This window comes from Enhydra lutris, unplaced genomic scaffold (genome assembly GCF_002288905.1).
Source record: "Enhydra lutris kenyoni isolate GAN:26980312 unplaced genomic scaffold, ASM228890v2 scaffoldscaffold13, whole genome shotgun sequence".
Taxonomy (NCBI): Eukaryota; Metazoa; Chordata; class Mammalia; order Carnivora; family Mustelidae; genus Enhydra; species Enhydra lutris.
Window position 1 is genome coordinate 19,527,458 of NW_019154097.1, and position 23,442 is coordinate 19,550,899.

Below are 23,442 nucleotides of genomic sequence, written 5' to 3' on the forward strand. Positions count from 1 at the left end.
CACGTGGGTCTTGTGGTTTCCTGAGAAAGAGTCCCTGTTACAGAGGAATGGCAAACTTTAATTTTTGAGGCAAGGACACCTTTAGTCTTATTAAATGTGCAAGGTTTTTTTTTAATAGATTTTATTTATTTATTTATTTATTGGAGTCGGGGGAGAGAACGGGGGCAGAGAGGGGTGAGAGAGGAGAAGAGAGAATCTCAGGCAGGCTCTGTGCTTAGTGCAGAGCCCAATATGGGGCTTAATCTCATGACCCTGAGATCATGACCTGAGCCAAAATGAAGAATTGGGTGCTTAACTGACTGTGTTACTGAGGTGCCCCTAAAGACTTTTTAAAAAAAATTTTTATCATTATTTTTTTGGCAGGCAGCAAAGCAAAGTTGATTGTGCAATAGTGTAAAGCTCCCAAAGACGGAAGGGACCCGAGAGGGTTGCCCACGATTTTATTATTTAAGTAATCTCTATAGCCACTCTACAATCCAAAAATCAAGAGTTGCATGCTCCACTGACTGAGCCAGCCAGATGCCTCAAGGTACAAGGCTTCTTAAGCACAGGTGAATGCTGTGGGCTGTTGGCATGGACCCCATATAGCCCCTTGGCACTTGCCGTTGGTGGTTGAGTCCTGCCTTGTTCTTTCCTCATTTAAAGGTTGTTGTCCTTGAAAACCTTTGCTTGGGGATGGTGTTTCATCAACATGTATTTGGTCCCCTAGTAAATATTCAGCTTTGTATAGTATACTGTTTCCTCCAGGTCCTTGTTCTGAAAACCAGAAATGCCCCTTCTTTAAACTTTAACTTGTTTTATTGAATATGGAGTGCATTCCATATACACAGTATTGTGTCAGATGGTGCACAAGACCATGGAAATTAGAACCAGGGTTTTTTTTTAAAGATCTTATTTGATTTAATTAATTAATTATATTAAATTATATTAATTAAATATATTATTTGCCCCAGGGGGACAGGTCTGTGAGTCATCAGTCTAACATAATTCACAGTGCTCACCATAGCACATACCCTCCCCAATGTCCATCACCCAACCACCCTATCCCTCCCCCATGACCCCCCAGCAACCATCAGTTTGTTTCCCGAGATTAAGAGTCTCTTAAGAGGGGCGCCTGGGTGGCTCGGTGGGTTGGGCCTCTGCCTTCGGCTCGGGTCGTGATCTTGGGATCCTGGGATCGAGCCCCGCATCGGGCTCTCTGCTCAGCGGTGAGCCTGCTTCCTCCTCTCTCTGCCTGCCTTTCTTCCTGCTTGTGATCTCTCTCTCTCTGTGTCAAATAAATAAATAAAATCTTAAAAAAAAAAAAAAGAGTCTCTTAAGATTGTCTCCCTCCCAATCCCATCTTGTTTCATTTTTTGCCTACTTACCCCCATCCCCCCTTAAATTCCTCATATCAGAGAGATCATATGATAATTATCTTTCTCTGATTGATTTATTTTGCTTAGCATAATACCCTCTAGTTCCACGTCGTTGCAAATGGCAAGATTTCGTTTTTTGATGGCTGCATAGTATTCCATTGTGTATATATACCACATCTTCTTTATCCATTCATCTGCTGATGGACATCTAGGTTCTTTCCATATTTTGGCTATTGTGGACATTGCTGCTATAAACATTGGGGTGCACGTGCCCCTTTGGATTACTACATTTGTATTTTTAGGGTAAATATCCAGTAGTGTGATCGCTAGGTCATAGGTAGCTCTATTTTCAACTTTTTGAGGAAACTCCATGCTGTTTTCCAGAGTGACTGCACCAGCTTGCATTCCCACCAACAGTGTAGGAGGGTTCCCCTTTCTCCGCATCCTCGCCAACATCTGTTGCTTCCTGACTTGTTAATTTTAGCCATTCTGACTGGTGTGACAAGGTATCTCATTGTGGTTTTGATTTGTATTTCCCTGATGCTGAGTGATGTTGAGCACTTTTTCATATGTCTGTTGGCCGTCTGGATGTCTTCTTTGCAGAAATGTCTGTTTATGTCCTCTTCCCCTTTCTTGATTGGATTATTTGTTCTTTAGGTGTTGAGTTTGATAAGTTCTTTATAGATTTTGGATACTAGCCCTTTATCTGATATGTCGTTTGCAAATATCTTCTCCCATTCTGTCAGTTGTCTTTTGGTTTTGCTGACTGCTTCCTTTGCTGTGCAAAAGCTTCTTATTTTGATGAAGTCCCAGTAGTTCATTTTTGCCCTTGCTTCCCTTGCCTTTGGCAATGTTTCTAGGAAGAAGTTGCTGCAGCTGAGGTTGAAGAGGTTGCTCCTGTGTTCTCCTCAAGGATTTTGGTGGATTCCTGCCTCACATTGAGGTCTTTCATCCATTTTGAGTCTATTTTTGTGTGTGGTATAAGGAAATGGTCTAGTTTCATTCTTCTGCATGTGGCTGTCCAGTTTTCCCAACACCATTTGTTGAATAGACTGCCTTTTTTCCATTGGACATTCTTTCCTACTTTGTAGAAGATTAGTTGACCATAGAGTTGAGGGTCTATTTCTGGGCTCTCTATTCTGTTCCATTGATCTATGTGTCTGTTTTTGTGCCAGTACCATACTGTCTTGATGAATATAGCTTTGTAATAGAGCTTAAAGTCTGGAATTGTGATGCCACCAGCTTTGGTTTTCTTTTTCAACATTCCTCTGACTATTTGGGGTCTTTTCTGGTTCCATATAAATTTTAGGATTATTTGTTCCATTTTTTTGAAAAACACTGATGGTATTTTGATTGGGATTGCATTAAATGTGTAGATTGCTTTTAGTAGCATAGACACTTTCACAATAGTTGTTCTTCCAATCCATGAGCATGGAATATTTTTCCATTTCTTTGTGTCTTCCTCAATTTCTTTCATGAGTACTTTGTAGTTTTCTGGAGTACAGAGTCTTTGCCTCTTTGGTTAGGTTTATTCCTAGGTATCTTATGGGTTTGGGTGCAGTTGTAAATGGGATCGACTCCTTAATTTCTCTTTCTTCTGTCTTGCTGTTGATGTATAGAAATGCAAATGATTTTTGTGCATTGATTTTAAGATTTTATTTTTAAGTAATCCCTACATCAAATGTGGGATTCCATCCCAGAACCTTCAGATGGAGAGTCGCAATGCTCTACCGACTGAGCCAGCCAGGCGCCCTTAGAACCAGGTTTTTTTTTTTTTTTCTTAATTTTATTTATTTATTTCACAGAGAGAGATCACAAGTAGGCAGAGAGGCAGGCAGAGAGAGAGATAGAGGAGGAAGCGGGCTCTCCGCCAAGCAGAGAGTCCGATGTGGGACTCGATCCCAGGACCCTGAGATCATGACCCGAGCTGAAGGCAGAGGCTTTAAACCACTGACCCACCCAGTTGCCCCAGAACCAGGTTTTAAGATGAATGAATGGTACAGTTAGGAGGTGTTAGTTGAAGGGTGGGAAAGAACTAACATTTATTAAGGGATTGTACTAGGTACATTATGTATTTCTTTCATCTGTATGCCCTCCATGTCCTAGATGGGAAAATGGGGGCTCAGAGAGATTGGGTGTCTAACCCCAGGCCTGGAGAAGAGCAAAGCCAGAACTCAAGCCCAGTCATTTGGACTCTAGGCCTACATCTCCCTTCTTTGCCTGTTCTGTTACAGATCAGAGTGGGTGGAGTGGGTTAGGGTAGGAAGAGCATAGAGAGGAGGACCTGCGGTAGAGGGTCCTCAGGTTAACTTCATGATCTTTATGAAACTTCACTTATCCTCTGTTGATTACCAATCATAATATAAGCTTTTTCTCAACTGGTCTTTTTTTCTGCTTGTCTTCTCCATCACTTACCTTCTTATGGGATGCACAAGGAGGAGCACCAAGGTTATGTAACACGGCTTTATAATGGAAACCGAAGACCTGAATTCTGCACATTTCCACTTGAGTGACCATGCATGCCACTTCTAAGCCTTCTTTCTGACACAGACAACTTGGGTGGTCTCTGAGAGGCTTTATGCCCCAGACCCTCTTGTGATTTTGGTGCAGAAGTATCAGTGGAGGAATGCCTTTATTTACTTTTCAATTGACACAGTGGGTCGGGGGTGGGAGGCAAAAAAAGAGCAAGTTTTTAGGTAGGGTCACATTTTCTTTGAATATGTGCTTTTTGGGGAAGTTTAGTCTGTATTTTAGATAGCTGTCTGCCTGAGCTTTTCAATCCTCCAGATGGCCTGCACAGACCTGACTAGCCCCAGAGGCAGAACCTTTGTGTTGTAAGTCTTAGGAATCATTCAGTTAGGGACAAGTTTTTGAAAATACCTCTCCTCCTTTACGTGCCAGGCTGTCCCACAGCCTTGTTTCTCCTGTTGGCAAATTCAGTCATTCTTCTCAAGTTGTCCCAGCATCCTTTGCTCCCCTCCTTCATTCTGTGTGGAATTCTGTTACAACTCCTATTGCATTGCCCTGTAGAGGTTTTCATGCCCATATGCCCAGCTAGACTGAGTCCCTTAAACACGATTTTCAAGTGTTTGGTAGCACTTCGTTTGGTAGCTCTGTTCTGCTCAGTAGCTCCACATTAGCACGTGGGGCTAATGTGTATTAGGGGCTCAGTATGTGGTTGAAACAGAGTATCATCCTGAGAACGGGATCGTGTTTAAATTCATTTGAGAATGGGAGAAAAATCTTTGCTCCCAAGAATCACAAGAATGTCTGGAGAGGTGATTGCTAGTCTGGAGAGTCTTAGAAAAAGCCAGTAACAGACATTGGGATCTTAGCCAAAGAATGTGAACTTGGGCTCCTTCATTTTGACTTCATTTGTGCTCTGATGAGGTCTTCTTTTGCATCAAGTCCGTAGGGGGATATTACTTGAAGGACAGGTTTTCCAATAGAAACTCTAGGGAAATATTTTCAGTTTCTTTTTTTTTTTTAATTTTATTTATTTATTTGTCCGAGAGAGAGAGGGAGAGAGAGCGAGCACAGGCAGACAGAATGGCAGGCAGAGGCAGAGGGAGAAGCAGGCTCCCTGACGAGCAAGGAGCCCGATGTGGGACTCGATCCCAGGACACTGGGATCATGACCTGAGCCGAAGGCAGCTGCTTAACCAACTGAGCCACCCAGGCGTCCCATATTTTCAGTTTCTAAACAACTTTGTTAGTCTACAAATAAAGCTTTGTCTTTACCTCTTTATGAGGTAAAGAAACAGATGGTTTCTTTACCTCATAAGAAATGGTCCAGAATCCAGTGTAGGAAAAGGTAAGAAGTTCAGAGAGGATGTTAACCTAGAAACCATGGGCTGGTGGGCCTTGGGAGCTTGGAGATACTTGTGCAGGCAATCTTGGAGGCTTGGGACAATATTTGTGATAGGGATCCCAGGGCCAAGGTAGGAGGGAAGGAGGATTGAGCCTTCCTACTAATAAGCAAGTAGGGTCCTGGAACTCAGGAAATATAGTTAAGATCTGTTTGAATAACTCTACAGGGGGAAAAAAAAGATCAATTTCTGTGGCTTAAAGTTTTCTATTGTTGATATCACTGTTTCCTATCTCGATTTAAAAAATTATGTAGACATTTTTATAATTACATGTTTTTGTCAGCCGTTGTGTGGTAATAGCTCTGAAAATTCAAAGGTTTGCAACGAAATTAATTTCTAGGTCACAGTACGTGTCAGTGGCTGTGAGTCAGTTGCTACGGCTCTTGTCCACCAGGATTCCATTCTGAAGGCGCAGCCCCCGTTGGGACAGCCGCCGTTGGAACAGGAGAGCTGGTGACAAGGTTGCAGTGTCTGCTCCCATCTGGTGTGTGTGTCATATTCACTCGCATGCCATTAGGCAGAGCAAGTCACATTGCCCAGCCAAAAGGCCGAGGGGTGGGGGGGTGTGCCCCCCTGTGCACGGTTACTTGGCAATAGTAAGAATGTATAATCCTCTTAAAGGAAGGAAGTTAGCAACTGCAAATGATAATGCCATCCCCCATATAGTTTGTGTCCTTTCCTTGGTCACTGAACATTATTTAGTTGCATCAGTTCAGACCGATCATTTTCAAATGTTTTAAGTACATTTCCTCCCTATTATGTGTATTTCAATTTTAGATAACTTGGGGGGATAATTAGGGCAACTGACCTCTCTCCAGGGAGTGATGTGGTGCATCACTGTGTGTTTTCAAGTGTTCTTGAGTATGTCAGTGCTGGGAGTGCTGCTGTATGTGTGTCTTTGCATTAGCTGGAGTCTTCCACAGTCTGAATGATGGGGTGATATTAGGTATCAGGATCTTCTTTCTGAATTTACTGTGTCACATTGTTTGCTGCTTAAAAAAAAAAAAAAAACAACTATTGATATCTAATTCACCTATCCTAAAAATCACCATTTTATAGAAAACTTTAAGCCACAGAAACTGATCTTCTTTTTCCCCCCTGTAGAGTTATTCAAACACATCTTAACTATACAGTCGAGTGGTTTTAGTATAGTCACATAACCGTGCACAGATCATTACTATCTCATTCCAGAATATTTTTGTCACCCCAGAAAGAAGCCCCACACCCCTTAAGCAGTCACTCCCTGTTCTCCCTTACCTCAAGTCCCTGGCAACCAAAAGTCTCTTTTGTGTCTCTGGATTTGCCTCTTGTGGACATTTCCTATGAATGGAATGATACGTGTGGTCTGTGCTGCCTGGTTTCTTTCACGTAATGTTTTCAAGGTTCACTGTTGATGTTTTCTGATGTAAACCCTTTAAAATGTTTAGGAACTTTACTTGTGTGTTGTGTGCCCCTCCCCCCACATTCTCTTCAGAAGTCTCATCATATCTAGCCTGGTTCCTGGAAAAGTCTGCTATGGGAGTCGTATTGGTTTTTTAAAATTTTTTAAAATTCCAGTGTGGTTAACATACAATGTTTTGTTAGTTTCAGGTGTACACTACAGTGATTACTCGGCGCTCATCACAGTTAGTGCACTTTTGATCCCCTTCATCTATATCACCCCCCACCCCCCCACCTTTCCCTCTGGTAACCATCAGTTTGTTCTCTGTAATTAAGAGTCTGGTTTTTGTGTGTCTCTCCTCTTATTTGTTCATTTGTTTTGTTTCTTAAATTCCACACAGGAGTGCAACCATATGGTAGTTGTCTTTTTCTGACTGACTTATTTCATTCAGTATTATACCTTCTGAATCCATCCATGTTGTTGCAAATGGCAAGATCTCATTCTTTCTCATGGCTGAGTAGTATTTCCATTGTATATGTCTACCTCATCTTCTGTATCCATTCATCTATAGATGGACCCTGGGGTTGCTTCCATGTCTGGGCTATTATAGATAATGCTGCTATAAACATTGGGGTGCACATAACTTTGTGAATTAGTGTTTTCATATTCTTTGGGTAAATATTCAGTAGTGGAATTACTGGGTCATATGGTGATTCTATTTTTAATTTTTGGGGACCCTCACTAACTGTGATGAGCGCCGAGTAATCACTGTAGTGATTTTATTTTATTCCCTATTCTAGTTTTGGCTTTTTTTTTTTTAAATGGGAACACAAAGTAGATGTGGCCCAAAGGGCTCTATTTCGTGGGATAAGCCTTTTCCAAGTACATGTATTTATCTGCTCCTGAGGACTGTGCTTCTTTCTTCGTGTTTTGGTCTTCTTGGGTCTGAATGGTGAGTTTACACAGGCTGGGTGTGTTTTTAGCTTTTCTTGTGTCTGATGAGGTAATGCAGGTCTACCATTTGCCTCCTATCAGAACAAGTGAACCATTGGATCCCCTCTCTTTCTCCATGATGTTAGAATTGTCTTCTCGGATCAGAGATTGAGTCAAGTGATCAGCTGACAGGTAAACTGAGTGATCTGTCAGTGGGGAAAAGAGAGGGAAGAAAGCCAGGGTCCTGGTTAGTTGCTCTGGACACTTGGCTTCATCTCCCTCTGGGTCTGGATGGGGTGTAGCGTGGCTTCCTTCTTGTTTCTGGTATTCTCCCCATCTCAGGAGATCCTGTCTCCTTCAGTTCGTAGTCTTGCCTGCCATGTGCTTGGTGGACCCTCCCAGGGCAGCTCTCCAGCCGCCTTCACGTTCCTCTGACCTTTGACTTGCATTTGCGTCTCTCCCCTTCATGGAGAGAGGAAGCCGTGAGGGTAGGCCTCGCTCTACTGGTGGTCTTCACGTGGACTCTCTGCCTGTGCAGGGCTTCCCCTTGCCCGCAGCAGCCAGCCACACTAGTGGTCCTTCTCTGCCCCACTGCTGACCCTTCACTTACCCATCCCCCCGGAAGAAGCACTTTTCAAGTTAAGAGTATACGCGAGGGCTTCAGGGCGTTTTCTGCTTCTTTGATAACCTTGATAACCTTAAGTGACCTCAGGGACATGGGTTAAAAGATACCTCCTAGTTCTTTCCTCACTTGTGTCCCAATTAGATCCAGTAGAAAACCTTTGGAAGTTTTGGCATTTGGATGGCATTCTTGCCTGGTTTCCAGTCTGGTCCGATTTTAGACACTGCTTTGCTTTTTCTTTATTCCCCCACTGCTCTCTCTTTTTCATTCTCTGGGTTGTTAAGTTAGTATCTGGAGAATGGAAAGAAGGAGGAAGCAAAAGTGCATGTGGCCAGCTCACGGAGTTTATCTAGGAGTCTAGATTTGTAATGTTTTTTAAAATTTTTATTTATTTATTTATTTGAAAGATTTTGTTTATTCATTTGACAGAGAGAGAGATCACAAATAGGCAGAGAGGCAGGCAGAGAGAGAGAGGAGGAAGCAGGCTCCCTGCCGAGCAGAGAGCCCAATGTGGGACTCTTGATTCCAGGACCCTGAGATCATGACCCGAGCCGAAGGCAGAGGCTTAACCCACTGAGCCACCCAGGCACCTCACCAACTGTGACTCTTGATACAATTTTTATTTTCAGCAGCATTTATTAAGTGTCTACTGTGAATCAGCTGCATGGACTCTAGGGGGATGCATACTTGCAGACAGGTTGATCTCACTTTTTTTTTTTAAGTATATTATAGTGGTGTAGCACCCACTCTGTTCCAGGCACTGTTCCAATTGCTTCCATACCCTAACTAACTCAATCCCATTATACTCATTTTGTAAATGAGGAAACTAGGGCATGGAGAGATTAAGAAGCTTGCAGAAGTCACACTGCTTGTAAATAGTGGAACTGGGCTTCAGAATTGCCTAGTCGTTGCTAGGCTTAGTTTCCTTGTCCTTCAGCAGACATTTACAGGGTCCCTTCTATTGGCAAGGGGTTGAGCTGGATCATTCCTAAGACTTGGTAATTCATCAGGTACTTCCTGAGTACCTACAATGTGCCAGAGGATAGAGGAGTGAATGAGATGAAAGTCTCTGCTCTTGTCCAACCGTCAGTCAACACATAATAAGTTTTTAGATAATGATAGTCTGTGACTAACATAAAGTCAGGGAAGGGACTGGAAAGTGATACAGGGGTGCAGGGATCGTTTTCGATTTTGTGGGCTGAGAAGGCCTCCCTGAGTCTGCGTCATTTGAGCAGAAACTTATTTGAAAAGAGAAGCCAAGGGCGCCTGGATGGCTCAGTTGGTTAAGCAACTGCCTTCAGCTCAGGTCATGGTCCCAGAGTCCTGGGATCAAGTCCCACATTGGGCTCCCAGCTCCATGGGGAGTCTGCTTCTCCCTCTGACCTCCCCTCTCATGCTCTCTCTCACTCTGTCTCTCTCTCTCAAAATAAATAAAAATCTTAAAAAAAAAAAAAAAAGAAAGAAAGGAGAAGCCAACCACATGGAAATGTGAGGGGAGAGGAGTGATCCAGGGAGAGTGGCAGCAAACAGGGGAGCCCTGAGGTCTAAAAGGGCCAAGCCCTGCATCCGGAGCGGGATGAGCTAGGGGAGAATGGCAGTGATGAGGTCAGGGAGAATATGAGGTCCCCGTTGGCCCTTACGGGTTATGGGAGGGAGTTTGGGTTTCATTCCGAATGTGATTGGATGTCTTGGAGAGTTTTGAGCAGGGGAGTGGCATGCTTTGATTTTTCAAAGAGCTCTTTGGCTGCAGGGTGGAAGCCTGACTGTAGGGCAGCGAAAATGAAGCAGGAGGCTTTTGTGTTGCGCCAAGGATTCTCAGTTCTTGCATCCTGTGATTCATGCTGGTTAGAAAGGTGCTGCCTTTCCACAGTACCTGCTTGAGAACTTAGGTCTCTTCGTTTCACACACCTGCTGCTAGAGGACTCGGACCCCTGTCCTTTTCCTCCTATGATTCTCCTATTTTCCCTCCATGTTTACTTCTCATGGGGCCTGTATCTTGAGGGGGGAGTCACTTGGGGGCATAACTTGTATTAAGATCCTCAGGGAAATGTTAGCTTTCCCTGATTGGCTTTAAAATCAGAAGCTTCATATTTACCCAAAAGGATTTATGGCCAGATATTGGAGATACGGGGCGCTGTTGGGTTGGAAAAGCCACACCAAAGGCATTCAGCTTGCTAAGAACCTGAACCCGGCACTAGAAACCTGGGTTCAGTTCTTAGCATAACGATGCCAAGCTTCACTGGGACGCGATGCCTGACCTTCTGATCTGTCTCCTTCTCCGTAGAGATGTTAATGTGTCTTGCTAACCTCACGAGCTGCGTGAGCTGCGAAGAAAAGAGAACGTGGAAGCATTGTGTACACTTGTGCCATGGAAAGCCCAGCAGGCAGGATCCAGTTTTAGGAAATTGCAGACATTTGTAGGTCATTGACTATTTGTACGTGCTTACATGTTGGCCCATGAAACACCCAATAGTAAGGGTGTGAATGTTTGCCTGGTCACACAGTCCTAGGAGGAAAGAATCCTCACTGTGGTAAGATCTGTTTGACTGACTCTCCCCTCCCCTCCCGTCCCCTCCCCCATCTCCTCACCTCCCGTGAACTGACTTGAGAACAAGCTAACTTCCCGCTGCCTGGCGGAGACATCTCAGACCTTTGTGTGAGCTGTTTTTGGAAAGTTGTTGGCAGAGGGCCCCAGAGCAAAGGTCAGGCGAATTAGCTTGGAGTCACAGGGAGACCTGCAGAGACAGACGGCACACACAGACAGGTGCACACCCACCCACCCACACACACAGGTAAACAAGGCACAGTCATAATAGTCATAGTTGTTCGGGACTCAGCGGTGTTTGTGGATGTTATATATGTAAATAAATGATTTAAAACTGTGAAAGCTGCTTCAGGGGAAGTATCTTCAAAGTTTTGAGAAGATTGACTAATTCTGTCAGGGAGCAGATGAAGGAAAGACCTGTATTCCAAGGGGGGGGCATTTGAAAGATGCCAGTGAGATGCTCGGAGACTGCCACGTAAGCAAGAGGGGTGATTTTGCCAGCAAAGGTGAGGGTTCTGAAATGGCATGGTGGGTTCTGGAACTGATGCCATGAGAAACAAGGCTGGTAAGATCCTTTGAGGCCAGATGGTGGAAAGCTGCTGTCAGAGCCCATGGTGGCTTATCTGACTGAAGATTTTGAGTTCTTTCTTTCTCTTGTGCGATGTGCTGCCATCGCTGGAGTCTCTCTGTGGCGGGGGGTGTTGATGAAATGTCAGCGAGGGGGGCCCTGCGGTTCCTCGTGCGGTGCCTTGCCCCCGAGGTCAGTGTTTCAGTATTACTTACTGAAACAACGAGATACGATGGTTATCACAGAGTTCCGGAGAAGAGGTCCTTTTTGGATCCGCATACACGGGGGTAGGGACCGTGCGTGCCTGGTGGCGTCTGTCTGCCAACAGAGCGGTCAGATCAGCAGCTGCTTGACTCCACAGTCATGTCCACACTGAGAGCCGCTGCCATGGGCTTTGACAAGCTCCTGGGCTGAGGAGAGGTGGAGAGTGGGGTCTAGTCCCGCGAGTATCTTCTGTGAAAATGGTATCTGTTCAGTAATTACAGAAATATTTTTATGTTGTATAAATATGCATGTGATTAAATTCTTTAGTTAGTAGAAATGGAGACAAAGGAAGGTGCCTTATCTTTTTACTTACCATCATCTACCGAGTTGGGTGACATTGCCCTTGACTCCAGCCCATACTTCCTGCTGCCTTGTCACTGCCCTTTTCCCAGATGTCCCATGATCATAGAGCTCATGGATGGGACTGCTGGTTGACTTCTCGGTTCCTCTGTGTTCTCTTATCTGAGGGCTAAGTCAAATCCAACCTACATACAAGAAGAGAGAATTCAAGGAAAGCATCTCCCTGCCCCCAACTTGTGATCCGCTGACCAACAGGTCAAGAATGTTTCCAAGTCCTTTTCCATGGTGTCATGTCACTTTCTTGCCTTATTCCTGTCTTTGCCTCCTGATGAATCTACGGTGACATTCAGATGCATTCACATCTACTGCTAGACAAGGCTTTGTCTGTTATTAAACCTAAAAACCAAAAAACATGAGACTGAACCTTTTTTGGATATTGTAGGAACATAACTTAATCAAGTGCCTTCCTCCTATGGCCTAGACAGAAAGAGCTCCATAATTTTAAAAAATGTTCCTTCTCTTTTTCTTCTGGCATTTGTACCTCCCCCCCGCCTTAAAGCTTTTATATTGTAGACAGATTTACACATACACGAAAGAGGAGGGAACTGTGTCATGAACCTGCAAGTCCCAGCTTCAGTAGTAATCAACTTTGAGGCATATCTTGTATCATTTCTATCCCTGTTTACCTATCCTTCATTATTTTGAAGCAAATATCACACGTCCTATCATATCATCCATGAATATTTTAGCATATATTCCAAAAAGATGAAGGCTTTGTAAAACCATAGTACTTCTGTTATCATGCCTGATAATTCCTTAATATCCTCAAATAACTGATCAATATTAACATTTCCCTGAATATAACAAAACCTGTTAACACTTTGTTTTAATTGGAATCCACTACAGTTGTTGATAGGTCCCCCAAATTGCTTTGCATCTCTAGGTGCTCCTCCATTTTTTTTTTTTTTCTCTCCTTGCAGTTCACTTATTGAATAAACTGGGTCTGTGGTTCTCTTTAATTTCACACAGTGTGGCTTCTGCCATTTGCACCCTTATAGTGTGGTCTAACATCTCCCTCCCTCCTCTGTATTTCCTATGACTGTGGTGTTTTTGTTGTGTCTTAGAGATTTGTTCAGGATTCAGATCCAGTTGTTGGCAGGCATGCTTTTTAGGCGGCGGCGTGAACTTCTTTCAGGAGGCACGTAACGTTTACTTGTCTCTTTGTGATGGTTGATTGACTTCTTAAATGTGCCGAGTATTTAAGAGGGTTCACATCTGTTACTGTTTCCCTGGGCCCAGGTGGTGGTCTTGAGAAAGGGGGAGAAAGAATGCCCTTGTGGTGTGCTCCCGGCAAAGTCTGACGATGGCGGGGGCTGGTAGGTCCTGTGTCCCTGGGCTGGGGTTCCTCCAGTGCTCGCTGGAAGATGAGTTGGTGTACATTTGACATAGAGCACTCCTAGAGTTTGTTTCCCTCAGTCCCAGAAGACCTATTCACTCAAACACTTAGCAAGGAGAGGCTCAATTTCTTTGGATGTTGCCTTTTGTATGTAGAGGTGTTTCTTGGTTTGGCTACATGAGCTGATGTTTTGCTGATGTTCTCCCGATAATGTGTTTTCATTTAATTGTAAGGTGACTCTCTTCTTCTTTCAGGATCTCATTTTGCCCAATGGTGGCACTCCTGCAGGTACTTCGAGTCCCGCTTCTTCATCTTCCCTTCTCAACAGACTTCAGCTTGATGATGACATTGATGGTGAGACCAGAGATCTCTTTGTCACCGTTGACGATCCCAAGAAGCATGTCTGTACTATGGAGACCTACATTACTTATAGGATCACCACCAAAGTAGGTCCCTTCATTATCTTCTGCCCCTGTGGAATGGTCTTGGTGAACTGGAGACCTGCTTTCATGATTCCTGCCTTCCTTTCTCCCTCCCTTTGTAGGACTGTGTTCACCTTCGTTCCAATGGTGGGTGTGGCTTTTTGAGAGATCAAATGTATTCAGATGAAAAGGATTTGATGTGAATTTTTTGTTTTGAAATGACAGAGAAGTTGTGACTATAGTCTTTCAAGTAGAGCATTTAATCCTGCTACCCTCACTTATTTTTGGTCATGATACTTTTTAGGCTGTTAGTATCACTTTACTATTGAAATTTATGAATGAATCTTTGTATCATCCTAAATGTCTGGTGGGACCGTGGTTGTAATTTGGTGTAATTTTGGTGTAATTTGGTGTAATTGGAGTGGATTATAGGGGAGGGACGTAAGAGAAGGATGGGAATGAAGATTGGTTGTCTTTCTGCTATGGGCCACGTGGGTAGTGGGCAGGGGCCTGAGATTGACCGGCTTAATGTTCACAGCAGCCCTCAAAGATAGATCTTGTACTTACAATTTTAGAGATGAGGAAACTGAAGCAGAAACTTTAAGTAACTTGTTCATGGTTACAGAGTTGGTAACCAGGATTCTAACTTTAATTTTTAGGACTGTCAATCCAACATTTTTATTTTCAAACCCATACTCTTAAACCTAATTCCATTTTTTTAAAGTTTTTTTTTTTAAAGATTTTGTTTATTTATTTGACAGACAGAGATCACAAGTAGGCAGAGAGGCAGGCAGAGAGAGAGGGGGAAGCAGGTTCCCCGCTGAGCAGAGAGCCCGATGTGGGGCTCGATCCCAGGACCCTGGGATCATGACCTGAGCCAAAGGCAGAGGCTTTAACTCACTGAGCCACCCAGGTGCCCCCTTTTTAAAGATTTTAAAGATTTTTTTTTAAAAAGATTTTATTTAGTTATTTGTCAGAGAATGAGAGAGAGAGAGAGCGAGTGCACAAGCAGGGGGAGCAGCAGGCAGAGGCAGGTTTCCTGGTGAGCCAGGAACCCAATGTAGGACACGATCCCAGGATCCTGGGATCATGACCTGAGCTAAGGCATGATGGCTTTCATCTTACATGACAGCTTAACTTACTGAGCCACCCAGGCGTCCCATATACAATATCTTTTCTCTGTGGACATGTAAGCCTTTCTCAGATATTTCTTTGATATTCCTGCCCTGTCCTTTCTGCACCTGGTTTACATTTGAAAACTTGTCTCTGTGTGTGTGCACACGCACGTGCGTGCACGTAGTCTTCCCCCGTCCCTCGGGCCGCTGGGTGCCTGCTGTTTCCCAGGCATTCGGCTAGGTGCTTAGAGGTATATTAAATCTTCAGAGGTTCTAGGTTGATATATGTATTCCCATGAACTATTTCCACTCCTCCACCGTCACCCCAGCCCCAGGGTCAACTTATTTTTTACCCTGTAGTCAGCGAAATGGAAAACGTGTTTTTCTTGAACTTATGCTCTAAACTGCTGAAGGACAAGGTCACTGCGTCCCTGGCACAGCAGCGCTCGCTCTCCTACACATGTTGCCCCCCTGCCTGACTCCACTGCCCTGTAGCAGACCTCCCCCACCTCCCGCAAGGATAATCCTACAGGACCTCTGTTCTCCAGTCACAGGCCGACTGACTCGTGCGCTCTCCTGTGCTGCCTCTCTTTCCTTCTTTCCTCACTCTTTTCCCTTGGTGTTCTTGTTTCTGTCCCTTTTTTCTGGGGTCGATATCCTGTAAGTCAGAACTCTTCCAACTTCTGGTTCCACGTTTCCTTTGGCTATGATGCCACCACCTCTTGGTGAACTTTTTGCAGAATTAAGTTTTACTTCTTACTGTCAATTCTATCTCAAACCAGAGTCCCTTTCTTTTCCTGTTGCAGGTAGCAACACCAGGTTTAAAATCTTGGTGGTGCATTTGGAACCTTCTTTCTAAACACTGCATTAAAGCATAGCTACGCCCCATGTCACAACACAGCCTGTGGGGTTTGGGGATGAGAGGGAGAGAACACAGAGGAACGCAGGGTCTCACACACCAATCTTCCCCCGGGTTCTCCACTTCTGCTGTGGTTCTCTAGCGAAGTTCATGGTCACAGGACGAGGTTGTACAAATAGTTTATAACTTTGAGCTCTGATTCCCCTGTCCTAATTCAGATTTCTGATGACCAAAGCTGGACAAAGTATAGAGCTGCTTTTCCCTGAACTAAAATGAACCTAAAGCATTCTCCACCCAAATCTAAGTCATGGGTGCCTTTCCTCTGCAGTGGTGGGGAACCCGGCCGGGAACTGCCCGGCCTTCTCAGTGCATGTGGATCCTGGCTCCTTTCTCTGCAGGCTCCTAGGAAGTGTCTTCATCATAATAACTAATTACTGACCACTTACCATCTGCTTGTACTTTTTGGTCATAGAAACTTTTTTCTTTATATAAGTAATATGTGCTTATTGCAGAGAAACTGGAAAACTCAAGGAAGCTGAAACAATAAAAGAATACCTATAAGCTCACCAGCCAGAAATAATCATTTATAAATTTCTGAACTGTTTGTCTCTGTCCATTTACAAAAAAGAGTATTTTGTATGCTGCCCATTCCCTTCATGTGTTGGGCGTCTTTCTGGGCTGGTAAATGCCAGCACAAGCACACTATTATGTTATTCTTTCTTTCTTTCTTTTTTTTTTTTAAGATTTATTTACTTGAGAGAGAGTGGGGGGTGGGAGGGGAGGAGGGAGAGAGAGGACCTCAAGCAGACTCGCGGAGCCCATCTGTGCTCTTGTCTTCTAAGACCACAACAGTGTCCTGCTCTGTGGGTGAACCATCAGTTTATTTTGTGCCGAGTGCTTTAAACATATTGTCAGTTCATCCTCATAATCAGTGAGGCGGGTACTGGTGGCACTTTTCCTTTGCAGATGAGGAAACTGAGAAAGTTACTCCAGGATATGCTGCTGATACGTGGCAGACCTAGGACTTGAGTCCAGATCTGTCTGTGCTGTACTTCCAATAAGGCATGATTTTCAAGAGAGGGATGGCTCTGCCCCACTTGCCCCAGCACTGAGCTCGGTCTCCTACCCAGCCTTTAGGAGCCGTCCTCCTTCCTGTCTCTTACCCCATCTCCTTAGTGATCCCAAGTCTTAGCACTCCAACTAACTCCTTTTTAGATTGCCTCCGTGGTCCACAGAGGCAAAAGACCACTCAGAGGTCAAGGATACATAAGGGTTACAAAGTGAACGTTTAGATTTGATGACAAGAGGGTTATGGGTGGCTGGCGGGCACACTCTCCCTGGAGAGGTGGGCAGAAGCCAGTGTGCTGTGGCAGAAAGACAAGGCATGAGTGTTGATGGTTTGGTAGTGAAGTGAGAACAGGAGCTAGAGAAAGTGGGGATTTGGGTTGTTGAGGGGCAATTTTGTTTGGTTTTAAGGATGGACGGGACTTGAGCGAATGCCCAGAGGCCCGTGTTAGGCCTGTGTTGCTAGAGAGGGAGACATTGAGGTGGGGCTGGAGAGGAGGATGGAAGCCGCTGAGCTGGGGAAGGAGCAGCCTGAGCCGGAGAGGGAGCAGGAGGCTCCGAAGGGGGAGGTGCTCTTCTTCCATTGTTTCTAGAGGAAGAGGGGAAGTTTTGTTTTGCTCTGTTTTGTTCTCTGTGGCAGGAAGTTGAGGGTTCTGTGCTTCTCGATGCAGTTTTCTCTAGGAATCGATGATGAGGTCTTCCGCTAAGAGCGAACAGGAGGTTTCAAAGTAAAGCTGGGAGGTTTTCAAAACTTCAGGTTCTGCATTAACCGATGTGGAAAAGGACAGAGAGAGTTGATGCCTGGCGCTGTTGAAGGTCCAGTGGGAGAGTTTGGTGTGTCAGTCAGTGTGTTTGCCTGTTTTGTTTTTCCTCCAGGAGTGTGCTCACACACCCGGGGCTGGTAAAGCAGGAAGTGCACGACTGCATTTCTGCCAGTCGTGTGGACGGCAGGGGAGGGGACGTTTAGGATGTTGGCAAACGCGAGGTGGAAGTGATGGCTTATGGAATTGATGCTGAATAAGGAAAGAAGTAAAGATAGGACTGGACAGAATGCCAAGGAACTGTAGGTCCCAAGAGGCTGAAAAACCAGGGGTCTTGGGAAGCGGGAGAGTCTGAGACACAGGAGGTGCTGGTTGGAGAGAGGGAGGTCTGACTCTCTGCTGATGACCGTCTGAGGGGAGGCAGTGGGAGCGATGGCTCGGAGGTGGGTGTTGTGGGTGCGAACGCATAGATCTCGAGGGCACCCGGGCTATGGATGGACTTTGGAGAGGAACCCCCTTTGGCACCGGAATCCTCTGGGAATCAGGAAGGTGGTGGGGTGTCAGTAGATGACAGGTGTGCGAGGGACAGAGATAGAAGTGTCTTGATGGCATGAGCCTCAGAAGGGTTTTCACAGGGCCGTGGAGGCGTGGAGGTGAGCAGCAGTGCAGAGTGAGCCGGGTACCAACAGGGACTCTTGGTCTTGGAGGGCAGGGCGGAGTTGGTGAGACGTGAGAAAAGGAGCAGCTTTCCACCTGCCGGGACAGCGGAGAGGCTCAAGACTCCAGGGGAGAGGAAGCATTCAGAATCCGAAGAACTACAGGAATTTACTAATTACAGAATGGGTGTTCTGGAAGGCTTGTTGTAAAGCTCCGAGAAAGGAAGCCTACAGAGGCGTGAGGAGAGACCAGAAGCCTCCCTGGTCATTATTCTCAGGTGTTCTCGTAGGGTAGCAGTGTTCTGAAGCAGAATGAGAATAGCTGGCTAAGATTTGACAAGGGAAAAGGAGGTCCCTTTGCAGAGAAAGGGGTGGTCACTCCGACTCATAGGATTCAGTTGGCACTTCTGATGAAGACCAAATCTCTCTAGAGTGCACTGGTCGTAAATTTTAGATTGAATGGAAATTCCTTGGAAGGGCTCCAGGCCACAGTAGTTAGGCACATCAGCTTCTGGGGAATTAGGGTTCTTCTGTGGTTAAGGTGCGACCCAATGGACAGGTGCACTGCTGGCTGATTGATTGCCCTGTGGCTCTGTGCTAGGTCTTCTGAAGTGTTGAATTTACCCAGTGGAGATACTCATATGGAACAATGGCAAAAATGGATATTCTTCGTTACGGCTCTTGTGCTCATTTACCAATTTGTAGATCTGACTTCGTGTGTACCCATGACCTTGTGATCTTGTGGGGCATTCTGGATTATGGATCATGGTGTGGAAGGACCCAGAACAAGACAGTGTAGTGATTGTCTCTGATTATGGAATTGTGGGTGTGCACTTTTCTCTTTTTATTGTTAATAGAAAATAGAGCTTTGCTTTATTTTCCTTACTCAGTTAGACCCTGAATTTCACAGAGGAAAAATTTACTACAGACTCATAGTTGGAGTTTTATTGGCCTGCGTATTTTATGAGTACTGTGAGTCTTGTAACTGACTGGGTTTCTCTCCAGAAATTCACGGTAATGTCTGTGGCCCAGTTTTAGCAAGTGTGCAGAATTCTATGGTGAGTGTCTTTTGCTAGCCTCATTCCTGGCTCTGCTTTTTCTCTCTGTCCTTGTTTTTTCTTGATCTTTCTCACCTACTTCTAATTTATGTCATTTAATCTTATTTCATGTGTCTCAATATCTCTTCTAGAACAAATTGTGGTAAAAGTAAACGAAACCAATGTTGGGCCGAAGAGTATGAGCATCCTTCATGGTTCATGATTTTTTTTTTTCCTTATTGCTTTCCAAACAAATTTTTATTTAATCCATTGTGTCTGTAAAGGAGCTTTTAAAAATATTTTTTTTGTGTAACTATGAGTATTGTATGAGAATGGTAGAAAATTTGAAAATAAGCATAAGTCTAAAGAGGACAGTTTTCATTATGAGTTCTAGATTTTTCTTAACCTTTTATATCTACATTTTTAACATTAATGAAATTATATGTGCAATTAATTTCAAATCTTGCTGTTTTCTCTTAAAAGTATATCAAAGCATATTTGATATTAAAGATGCCTTATGGGGCTCCTGGGTGTCTCAGTCAGTTAAGCATCAGCCTTCAGCTCAGGTCATGATCCCAGGGTCCTGGGATGGGGCCCTGAGTCCAGTTTCTTGCTGGGTGGGTAGTCTCCTCCTCCTTTCTCTCTCTACCTGCTTTTGCACACTTGCTCTCTCTCTCTCTCTCTCTGTGTCAAATAAATAAAAATCTTTAAAAAAAAAAAGATGTCTTATGACAAGATTACTGATAACCATGGAATAAATATATCATAAGTTACCTGTTTTTATTGTTGAAGATTTAGATTGCTTTGATTCCTTTGCTATTTTAAATAGCATTGCAGCGAACATCATTATACAGATATCTTTGCCGCAGTTTCAAAAGTATTTTCTAATGGCAGATCCCTAGAAGTAGAAGAGCAGTAATTGAAGATATAAGCAAACAAATGATAAATAAAGGAGAGAACACAGGTGAATATTTTTAAAAGTTTGCAAGGGGGACAGCATTCTTATCCATGGCACCAAAAAAAAAAAAAAAAAAAAAAAAGCGGCGGCGGGGGGGGTTGGAGAATGGCTAAATTAAAAAAGTATATACCTGGAAAACTCTTTGGAAATTATGATAGATAAATGGCTATAAAGAACCTCCACAAATGAAAAAGACTTTTAAAGACCATGAAAAGACAATTTAAAAAAGAGACCCACCACAAAAGAAGAAAAATCTATAGCTAACGAATATTTTAAAGGATGGTCAATCCCAGTAGGAACAAAACAAAGATGACATATTATTTTTCAGTTACAAGTCCATCAAAGATAATCACTGGTGATGAGAATATGTGATAAGAATATAAGTTGATATATTTCTGGAAACAGACTGTTAATTAAAAATACATGTATCCTTGAGCACCTGGGTGGCTCAGTCAGTTAGACATCTGACTCCTGATTTTGGTTTGGGTTGTGGGATGGAGCTCAGACCTGTTGGGGTCTGTGCTGGGCATGGAGCCTGCTTGAGATTCTCTCTCTCATCTCTCTCTCTCTCCCTCTTGCCACCACCTCCCCCCACTCACGTGTGTGTGTGCTCTCTCTCTCAAAAAGAAGAAATGAAAGCCATTAATAAATTATAAAGATCAGGAATTTTGTAAAACATACACACACACTCACACACACACACTTTTATCTTTTATCCAGTAATTCCATCTTTAGGAGTTTGATTTTTATCAAACAGATGCCCAATGATGTTTACACAGCATTGTTTATTGATTGAAAGATTGACAACAACTTAAGTGAGGATTTGGTTTTGTTGTTTGTCCACCCGGTGGAATACTATATATGTGTTAAAAATGATCATGTAGATATGAATTACTGACAGAAAGATACTTAAGAGCTGTTAAAGATTTAGAAAATATGAGTGAAGGAATGGATATACATAGAAAAAATACGGAAAGGTGTAAACATAGTATTCATAGTGTTTTTTCCCTATTTAGAGGAATTATGACTCATCTGTATTTTTTCTTCCTTTATTTTTCCTGAAGGGTTTTTTTTTTTTTTTAAGATTTTACTGATTTATTTATTGGAGAGAAAGGAGAGCACATGCACCAGTCGGGGGTGGGCGGGGCAGAGGGAGAAGGAGAGGGAGAATCTGGAGCTGACTCTGCACCAAGCTTGGAGCCCCATGCAGGGCTAGATCCCACGACCCGGAGATCATGACCCTGAGATCATGACCTTTGTTGAAACCAAGAGTCACATTCTTAACCAACTGAGCCACCCAGGTGCACCTTTCCTGAAGTTTTAAAATAAGTATGTCTGACCTGAATAAGTCGAAGGGGGAAGGAAAAGCCAGTTCCCCCAAAATAAGTGTCTTACAGCAGAAACAAACCTTGTATTTAATCCTCCCGCTCTTCGTAGTTACACATACCGATTTCAAGCTAGAAATGTTACATGAACTATAATTTACGAAGTGGATCTGCAAAAGCATAATAAAGAGATAACACGTAACATGAAGAAGGCAGAAAGGGGAGCCCTTGGTCAGGGCATTTACAGTGAAAATGAATGCATTCATCACACGTCATCACTGGGCACGTCATCACTGGCAGGTCCTCAGCCAGAGCCTGTTGGGGGGCTCTGTGTGGTTTTGAAGAATGTGCCTTCCAGCCCTCTTCTTGCTGCTGAGAAAACCTAGGCTCTAGGAGGCTTAGTGTCTCAGGAATCTGGTAGGTGCTGGGACTGATCCTGCACGGGCTTCTCACCCAGCCCTGGGAGGAGTGCCCTTCAAATTTACATCACCCTCATGCATGAAAATTCATCTGCCATGATTTGTTTTTTGAATTAAAACATTCTTTCTCCACCCCCCCCCCCAGTTCTGTAATGCTAATTCCTTTGGCGGGGGGTTCTTCTCATAAATCACAAATATTTAGGTTGAATGAATTTCCTCACTTCTTCCCACTCATACCCTCTATCATAGGGGAAAGTTGTATCTGTCTATAAAGGAGAAGAGATGCAGGAGGAGTTAACTGAGGTTCAGTCTAAGACCAAGTCCTTTAACTTCCAAATTTTGCTTGGACTCTGTGAGCTCAGGTTTTGGGGAGATGAAATTGTAATTTTCAATGCCAAAACTGCTCACAGCTTTTCCTTGATGAATGACTCTTGTTCATATGTTTTTGAGATTTTCTTGGTGTCATGGATTAAAATGGACTTTTGGCCTGAAAGAATAAATTCATAAAATGTAGCTTGAACCATTGTTATTTTGACCTTTCATTTCCAAGAGCTATGACTGTCATGCAGTCTCTACCCTTACAGGAAAAAACAGTTTAGCTAAAACACACTTTTAGTTTGGGCAAATTAATATGTAAAAATCTTGTCTTGGCATAAATTAATTTCATTTGATTTAACATTGGTTTTCATTATCAAAGTGCTACAATCACATTTCAGAAAACTTTAATTCAAGAAAAGGGATGATTGATGGAAAATATTAAATGCATGAGAGATGGGGGAGAAGAGGAAAAGGGAAGAGACTAATATTTTCCTGTAGCACAGTAACATTTTGGCATTATTTCCTTCTAGTTTTTTTTTCTTGTCACCCGAAATACAACCGTACTTCCAGGATTATGGTTCTGCCAGAATATGGCCGATGAGGCAAATCCTTTTCTGTGTTCATCAATCTGACTCCTCAACGAGCAGGTGCTCTCTTAGCTCTTTTTGTCTCCCTCTGCCTTTTGGTGAAACTTGGCAGCATATGTGGCAGAAGGTGGAGACTTAATTTCTTTTAAAAGATACCTGGATTGGGATTCAGTAGCAATATCCTCAGTGGAATTTTTCTGCTAAAAGAAATCCTCAAAGTTAAGCCTGGAGGAAATGAATCAAATGTTTCTAAACACATTCTGAGGGATAGTTAAATTCCATTTCCTAAGGGTAGAAAAAAAACCCCACAAAACCCTCAACATTTCCATTCTACATCCTTGACTTTGGAGCTGGGCCCTGGGGGCCTGGACTCACCATTTTGTGTTGGTAATTGAAGTCTTTTGGCTGCTGTTTTGGTGGAAGGAAAGTGTGTTCTTGCCCAGTTTGGTTACTCAAAGAGAGCGTTTTTCTTTCCTTTCTGCCAAGAGATGCTACTATTCCGTTATGCTTATTTTGTGCCATTCTTCTTATTTGCAGAGTACGCGGGTGGAGTTTGACCTGCCGGAGTATTCTGTCCGTCGAAGGTACCAGGATTTTGACTGGCTGAGGAACAAACTGGAGGAGTCCCAGCCTACTCATCTCATTCCCGTAGGTACTAAGTCATGACAGCTTGTTCCTCTGTTTA

At 43.7% G+C, this 23,442-nt stretch overlaps 1 protein-coding gene across 1 annotated transcript in view; it reads left to right on the forward strand.

Annotated features, from left to right (window-relative positions):
- Positions 1 to 23,442, forward strand: part of LOC111145814 (sorting nexin family member 30) — a 106,454-nt gene that overhangs the window by 33,732 nt on the left and 49,280 nt on the right. The window contains exons 2-3 of the mRNA XM_022501061.1: positions 13,490 to 13,681; positions 23,295 to 23,405. Coding sequence (XP_022356769.1) covers positions 13,490 to 13,681; positions 23,295 to 23,405 — 303 coding nt within the window. The remainder of the gene's footprint in view (positions 1 to 13,489; positions 13,682 to 23,294; positions 23,406 to 23,442) is intronic.